The 8,732-nt window shown below is 47.2% G+C and overlaps 1 protein-coding gene across 1 annotated transcript; it reads left to right on the forward strand.

The window, feature by feature from the left end:
- Positions 1-4,588: 4,588 nt before the first annotated feature.
- On the forward strand, positions 4,589-7,041 carry prr35 (proline rich 35; the record flags this gene model as incomplete). Its single annotated transcript, XM_084456019.1, has 2 exons — positions 4,589-6,042; positions 6,219-7,041. 2 exons carry the CDS (start codon positions 4,589-4,591, stop codon positions 7,039-7,041), a joined length of 2,277 nt encoding a protein of 758 aa, XP_084312145.1.
- Positions 7,042-8,732: the final 1,691 nt, after the last annotated feature.

The raw sequence follows: 8,732 nt of genomic DNA on the forward strand, positions 1-8,732 counted from the left end.
ACAGTCTGTAACAAAAGACAAATGAAGGTTTCAGATCTCAACCCTGCTGCGGTTTTCCAGTTCCTCCCCGGTCACAGAAAGCACCGAGGACGCAGCATCATCTTCCTCCATCTTTGGACCGGGTCACCATCTTAGGTAAAGTTACTTATTTTATTATCTGCCATGACAGCAAATAAAAACAACCATGGGAACGGTTTTGAAGATGCAAACGAAAACGAAAACTGAAATGACCCCACATTGATATCAATTGATATCTATTGATACAGAAAATGTATAGTAGCCTACTGTAGGCCTAAAGATTTTTCGACTACTGACTACTAAATCGGCTTTTCATATTAGTCCCGCCAACCCCCCACTCCACCCCCTGTCTGTTATTGGTGTGTTATTTGTCTGTTGTTGGTCTGTTATTGGTCTGTTATTGGTCTGTTGTTGGTCTGTTATTGGTCTGTTATTGGTCTGTTGTTGGTCTGTTATTGGTCTGTTATTGGTCCATTGTTGGTCTGTTATTGCACGCAACTTGTCATTGCTTTTAGAGAGGCGAACCTTCTTAATTGAAACAATGGATGGCGAGGCTGGAGCGGTCAGGCTTGTCTGACCACGAGGTCTGAAAGCCTAAAACAGGACCTCGGGGCCCGGCCAGGGGGTGGGAACATGGAGGTCGGGGGTCGCACAGCGTCCCCATACAGTGAGACGGGGGGGGGGGGGGGGCAATAACAGTGTCAGGAAGAGGGACACATCAAATGTAGATTAGAAAAGCTACATTGATTGATTGGCTTCTATTAGCAGCTGTTAGGCTCCATTGAGCTCGGGAGCGGGGTCAGATCCTCAGGGAACGACTGGCCAGCCAATCGAGCAGGCCGGTACAAGCAGGCTACGCTGGTGAGGGGCCAACCATGAGAGGGGTTGGTGAATTCCTGCGCCTCGGCTGGCGGTGCGGCCGTATTTGTCGAGGTCGGCCACCATAGCCCCCGTCTTACAGCTGTACAGGACTACCAACCGACACCTGAGAGCTGGAGCAACGGTTTACCTCAGACAGCACCAGCGCTGCTTAGAGATCTCAGAAGAGACAGAGACAGAGAGAGAGAGAGAGAGAGAGAGAGAGAGACAGAGAGAGAGGGGAAACAGTGTGATGGTAGAGAATACTGTTTAAAGTTAATGAAAAAGATCAAATAAAAGAAAAGAAGTAGGTTTTTGAAAGTTAATTTTTACCTCAGCCCGGACCCCTAAAACTTCACACAGCCTTTCTTCCCTGCATAACCCCAGGAGACGGTGAGAAGGAAAGCTTCACAGCGTGGTCTGTTAATCTGAGCAGCAGCTCACGTACTGATGCCTTCCCAGAGGCCGGGCCAGCGGCTGGCTTCCTAGTGCCGACACGATGGCTCTTTAGGCTAATTGAACAAAACCCTGGCTGATGTTTGGTACCATTGTTTCAGAGAGAGAGAGAGAGAGAGGGAGGGAGGGAGAGAGAGCAGAATCTACTTTAAATATACAATATATGTATTTGTATATCAGAGATATGCTGCATGAGGGTAGTGTTTGAAATAGCCGTATCAGATAGAGTTAGTGAAGTGTGAATAATCTGATTTAGATTTGTAATGCAAAGTGTAGTGATTTCAGTGATTTGATTGACCTTACAGATAGGGTCAAAGGTCATTGTATGAACTTAGTTATTTCCTATTTACTCTCTGAAAAGAAAAGAGACGTTAAAACATAAAACATGTTGAGTTATTTAATTTACTTTTGTAAAAGTATTTAATTACTGCTCAGTCATATAAGTGGATCTGGATATAATGTTTTTAGCGTAAGAGATTCTGCATTAATTGTCTCACAATAAGATTGAATAAGAACCACACTTTGCTTTTTATCGTTGGGATAAAAATTTACAATGACAATTATGCAAATAAATATCCCAAAATATTTATTATTACTGTACTTGTACAGCAAAGGTCAGAATTTCATTAGAATATGGTTTTGTACTGTAAATCTTGCAGTGTTCACCAGTCCTATTCAATGAACCATGATGTTAATGGTGCTTAAATATCACTTAGCACGAACAAACATCAGAAATATCTAACTACAAAAATAAATTCCAAAACTCCTTAGCATAACATTTAACTTGGCTGTGTTTACAATGAGGTTGAACTGAACTTTAAGTAAAATCAAACCAACTCTAAAAAGCAGATGTAGAGAGAGAGAGAGAGAGAGAGAGAGAGAGCACACAGTTGATCTTGGGTGCTGACCCAGATCCCAGTGCTGCCACTAACGATGCCCCATGGGCGTGATGCCAGGCTCTCATTAAGAACCAGGTCCTGCCCCCCCACCCCCTCTCCCCGCCATGCACGCCCTGCGCAACCCTTACCCTGGCCTCTCCGTGGGGCCTCCAAACCCTCAGCCCATAGCGGCCCCTGAGTGAGGCCCCCGATGCACAGGTGCAGAGCTCCCCCGGGGGGTGCCTGTTTGCCCCCCAGCCCCCCCTCCCCATAGCGCCTGGTGCTGCACTGGAAGTAATGAGTAGTGGCAGGTAGAGTGAGAACAGAGCAGTGTGCCCCCCACACTGCCCCCAGTTAAGCTAGTGGCAACTCCACCAGGGAGAGAACACACCACACATTCACATACATACTGTACACATATGTGCATACTGATACATAGACCCACACCCTCCCACCAACACCCCCACCATCCAACCCAACCACCCCGCCCTCCTCCCCCAACACCCCCACAAACCGCCCCACCACACATTTACAGGCGCTTTCAAATTCAGATTTGTGCACTCGCCGTACACTTCACAAACACAATTATATTGCTCTCGTTTAATTTCTATTCATTCCCTCTAAAGAACCAAGATTTCCTCGAATATAGTATACCGTGAGACATTGGCCCTCATTCCTGAACGCAGTTAATCATTCCTGAATGGTTTCTTATCTGGGATTTGTTCTTATCTAAGAGCAGGATTTAAGAATGCGGAAATGCAGTCGTAGGTAAGCCAGATTGGAGTGCGCCCGTTCGCAAGGGCTGAATTTATGAGAAATTCAAGGTGATTGCGTTCACATCAATTCTACAGACATCCTAGGCTTTAAATAATAATAATAATAATAATAATAAATACGAGAATATTTGTATCATTTCCAATTACATTTCGCATTTATAGTCATGATTCTACGAGGCATCGTGGTGTCCTAAAAATAAATAAAAGCACACACAAACACTGCTCAGCACAACAGCACCTTATATTCCTTAGTCATCAGAATGGCCACATCTACATTCTGTAAATAAACATATGAATATCCATAACTAAAATATATCATATGGGCCTACATAATATATATATGATATCAAGATTCACAAGTAGCCTACTGCATTTAACTATACAATTTAAGTCAATATACTGTCTTGTTTTCTATTGTTATTTTGTATTGTTTTTTTCCACCTTGCTTAAGCTTTGTGTGCACGTTATAAGAGCCAGCGGAGATACATCTCACTGCTCATTTTACTGGTATGTTGCATGTGACGAATAAAACGTCGAATTTGCACGTGAACCTCAATATCAAAAATGTTCAGTAATGAGGTTCATTGTGTTCCCCGATTGCTGTATAATTTCATTAAAGGAGTAGTAAAGGGAAAATGCATGTTTAGCCTTGTTTTAAGGTTACTTATGATCATATACAATGGTTCAGATCAAAACGTTGACAAAACTAGCACTTCTGAGAAAGTCTGATCATTGCTCTACCATCGTTTTGGTCATACAATGGATGTGGGCGGGCACTGTGAAAAATCATTCAAAAAACATGTTAAACTCTAAATTTCAAAGACAAGAAACTCACCGAGGTGTTAGTTGGCGTTCTGACATATAATTTGCCATAAAGTAAGATTGTAGTTCATCTGGAAAGGCTTTTTTAAATATTTAGCATAGAACTATTTAGTCGCAGCACATACGTGTGTAAACTTCCGCTACCGTAAGTAGTTCCGCTTCCTGAATCCCTTCTGCAGATTGATCTACATATCTACAACGATCGCGTCAATACAAGTCAATGGATTTCATAAAATGATCAATAAAACCCTACAGGATTCAGACTTTGCGGCAAATTTGATGTCAGAACACCAACGGACACCAATTACCCCCTCGGTGAACTTCTTGTCTTTGAAATTGAGAGTTTAACATGTTTTTTGAATGATTTTTCAAGGTGCCCACCCACATCCATTGTATGACCAAAACGATGGTAGAGCAATGATCAGACTTTCTCAGAAGTGCTAGTTTTGTCAACGTTTTGATCTGAACCATTTTATATGATCATAAGTAACCTTAAAACAGGGCTAAACATGCATTTTCCCTTTACTACTCCTTTAATTTCATGAACTTGAAAAACAAATACCAAACTACCAAGTCTAAATACTGTTCTTTTTGTATCTTTTTCACAGTTCCTGCTCCAGGCCAGTTGAAAATCTCGCCATTTGTGATGCCTACTTGCATCACAGCCTGAGGAGTCAGTCAGAGGAAGAGAACAGACTGCTCTCCTCAATTCCTGATCTCCAAAAGAGTCCTCTACGGTACCGTTTACTCAGAAACGCCGGCGAGAACCCGCTCCCAACCATGTCCAAGGAGGACCACGGATGCAAGGTGACGTCCGTCTGCAAACACAAGGAGCGCAAGCCCAAGAAGCCCCACTACATCCCCCGACCATGGGGCAAACCCTACAACTACAAGTGCTTCCAGTGCCCCTTCACCTGCATGGAGAAGTCCCACCTGTACAACCACATGAAATACAGCCTGTGTAAGAACTCCCTGTCGCTGCTCATCGAGTCTGACTGGCCCTACAAGAAGGGCAACATCCTGCACCCGGACCAGCTCCGGCCACTCCAGCGGGCACAGGGCCTCCACGGGGCCGGGAAAGATGAGGCCGAGCCGGCCACGGGGGCCGAGGAGAGGCCCCGGACCCGGAGGCCCCCGGAGGGGGAGGGGGAGGGAGGGGAGAGCCCGGGTGGAGAAGAGGAGGAGGAGGAGGGGGGCGGGAGAGGAGAGGGGGCCGAGGTCACAGGGTTGAACAGAGAGAACGGCGGCGACAACTACAGCAGCAGCAACAACAGGGAGTCTTTCGAGGGGACGGCTAAGAAGGCCAAGCAAGCGGAGTCGTCGGAGCTGCTGATGGCGGACATGTTCTCCCTGGAGGACCAGCTCCTGCGGGCGCGCTCGGTGGAGGTGGAGGCCCAGCTGAAGCATTACAAGCTGTCCAAGACGTGCCTGACCGCTCCCGGCCTGCTGTCGGAGCAGTGGAGGCTGCTGGCCACCAGCCACACCAAGGCCACCAAGCCCGAGGGCAGCGCCCAGCCCAGGACGGGCCCCAGCTCCATCCCCTGCTACCCTCCTCCGCCCAGCCTGGCCGACTACCAGGACCCCACGGCGGGACTCAACCTGTCCGTCCTGGGGGTGGGCTACCCGCTCGGCCCCGGCCTCTTCTCCTACGTCAACTCCATCCCCACCGCGGCCGCCAACGGCGTGACGGCCCCGGGCCACGCCCAGCTGGCCCAGCTCCCCTTCCTGGCGTCGGCCGCTCAGCTCATGCACCCGGCTTCCCAGCCCCACACGGACAGGACCCTCCTGCCCCCTCGCTTCTACTACCCCTTCCTGTGCGAGCATGCCTTCGGGGCAGCCTCTGTCCTATCCGAGGCCGGCAAGGGGCTCAAGACCTCCGCAAACGGCCCGGAGCACGGCCCCCCGCCCGGCTACCACCAGCCCAAAGTCAACCTATGGAGGGTGCCCGCTCTGCGGCCGGCGGGGACAACCGCGGCCCCCCCAGTCTCCTGGGCGTCTCCTCCCCAGGGAGAGTCTCTGGAGCCCGGCTCCAGGCCTGGGGAGAAGCCCCTGGCTGCAGCCAAGGAGGGGAAAGCAGGCTGGGGTCTGAAGAGGCCAGGGGCTCCGTCAGTGGGGGGCCACGGGGCCCCGGTGGAGAAGAGGCCGGCCGTGGGGTTCACCTTTGACCTTCTGAGGAACGTGCAGAATAACACGCCCGTTGCGACAGCGACAGACAAGCTCCTCCTCCACAGCAGGTACAGTAAGATCATTTTGGCTTTCCAAATGAATAAAAAAAAATCACCTAATTTTTTTTATTCTGTAGTAGATTTTCATGAAATTGTATTCCCACTCATGTTTATACTTTGCTATAATTTTCCAACCTAAAAATGTCTTATTGACTGGTAATTTCTTCTCTGTCTTCTCTGTACAGCTTTCAGAGTGCTCAGCCTCAGTCCCATCAGTTAGAGCAGTGGTACTCAAACCCCCCCGCCAGCCCCAATAGTGAGTCCTCCTCCCCTGCGCGCTGCGCCAGACCCAAGGGACAGGACTGTACCACCGGCCAAGTGACGGGGGAGTCGGCCTCGGCTCTCCTCAGCGACCTCTCCAAGGCCCTGCAGGAGTACCAGGAGGCCGAGCGCAGGATCTCCCGCCTGGAGAAGGAGGAGCTCCCCGCTCAGGGACACCTGTGGGAACACCTGAGCAAAATACGCAGTGAGCTGTCCCATATCCACCAGGCGCTGGAGAGGACAGCCCGCCAGAGTGAAGGACCCCTGGACCTCTCAGTCAAGAAAGACCCCGCCGCCACCACGGACATCGCCGCCGGTGACCAGGGGGCCGCCGCAGGAGACGGGAGCCTCAAAGACGACATGGCGTCAGAGACGGAGGAGGAGGAGGAGGAGGAAGAGGAGAAAGACGGTCAGGACACTGAGGAGGAGGAGGAGGAGGAGAGGAGGGCCATGAAGGCTTCTCTGGAGAGCCGCAAGCAGTCGCTAGACCTGCTGATCAAGATGGGTCAGGCAGGCCTGTCTCCGGGGGGGCTGGGTCTGAGAGGCGGCCCGGCGGAGGCTGTGTGGCCCGGCAGAACCACCAAGTGTGAGGCGGACTCCAGCGTGCTGCTGTGCCCAGACGGACGGCCCGCGATCTTCAGCCACACCCCCTCCTCTGCTGACAAACACCTGAAGAGGCCGCCCTCCATCCAGTGTCTCGGGGAACAGCAGTGTCCACACAGCCCCCTGGCCGCTACACACTCTTAAACGGGCATTCCATTTGAACTAAGCTGACTCTTGATAACACACTCTTAAAGAGCCATTCCATTCGAACTAATCTGACTGACTCTTGAAAACACACTCTTAAAAAGTAATTCATTTTGAACTACTCTGACTGACTCTTAAAAACACACTCTTAAAGAGTCATTTCATTTAAACTAATGTAACTGACTCCTAAAAACGTGACACAATTTTATTAAATCCATGCCCTCACTGACGAGGCAAGCTCATTTTTACACTCACAAAAGCCTGTTCTTAAACACAACTGCCACAATAATGTAACTTATGTCAATGCTTCGCACCTTATGAGTAAAAGAATGGATGAATGAGAGATAATGAGTCAGTAAATAAGTTATTCTAATGCACTGAATCAGATCTCCTGTTTCAGTTGATTGTTGATACTGTATAGGATTGAAAATGTCGTCCACCAACATTTGGAGCTGAAGATATGTGATATGTCTTAATATACCTGCACTTATTCAACACACAAACAAAGGAATATGTGGAGCTCGAATTTATAAATACCATCCTTTTTACATACTATAATTTTATTGTTCACTGTAAGTAAAATGAATTCAAAAGTAAATGTTATGTTTTATATGGAAAATGTCCTGTTGGATTGTATTACTGTGAGTATGATAAAAACAACAACAACAACATTGCACTGAACACCACTGTATAAAATGCACTTAATTTCTTTGAATAAAGAAAGAGATTGGAAACCATTTGTTGTCCCTTGTTCTTTGCAGTGTTTAAAATTAGTTGTTGACTGTTTTGTATGAACGGATGTCACAGAAAACAAAGTTATAACAAATAAAACATTTTACATAAAAAAAAATCCTTTTCATAAAAACATTAACAGCACAACTGGTCTACTGTCCATTAGACATACTATGGAATACCAAATGTGCCAAAATTAAATAAATAAGTAAATTAATAAATAAATAAATATATAAATAGGGCTATGAAATGAATAAATGTCTATGAAATAAATCCTGAAATAAATAAATGAGGCAATACATATATAACTAAATGTAAATATAAATATATAAATGAGTCAGTAAATAAATAAAGTTTTTTATTTCAAAATTACATTTTTCATAATGCCACATTTATTTATTTCAGGGCACTTTCATTGCATAATGCCACATTTCATAATGCAATGCCACATTTCCAATCCTTCTATTGAAATGAATGAGGAGTGTTTATCTCTGACTCAGACCAAAGCAACTGCACCACGGCACCTGGTAAGGAATGAATCAGCCAATTTATTCAGCAAAAATCAACGTCAATCATTCAATTAGAATCGCACAGGAGAGCGCCTGCTGACCCGATTAGGGGTATTGCGATATGCGGAGAGCACCCACTCAGCGCCGTCCAAGCTGCTCCATTCCTGGGTCAAGTTTTGTAAATCAGCCTGATTCCAGTGTCCACGTAGCTGGGGTCCATGGGTCTGGGACACTTCATGCAAAAATCTGGTGCTCAAATCCTAGCAATTCATTGGTTTCGCAGGAATCCCTGTGACACCAATCAGTAATGACTTTTGCGATCAGGCGTTCCCACCCTTAGATATGCCCGCCCATCTAACCTGGGCGAGTGTCTCTCATTTGCTGCTATGACCTGTCACTCTTTCAAATTTGAACCGTCGATATGCCCTCAGAATACCAGCTTGGGCAGCG

The sequence above is a fragment of the Borostomias antarcticus genome (genome assembly GCF_949987555.1).
Source record: "Borostomias antarcticus genome assembly, chromosome: 22".
Classification (NCBI taxonomy): domain Eukaryota; kingdom Metazoa; phylum Chordata; class Actinopteri; order Stomiiformes; family Stomiidae; genus Borostomias; species Borostomias antarcticus.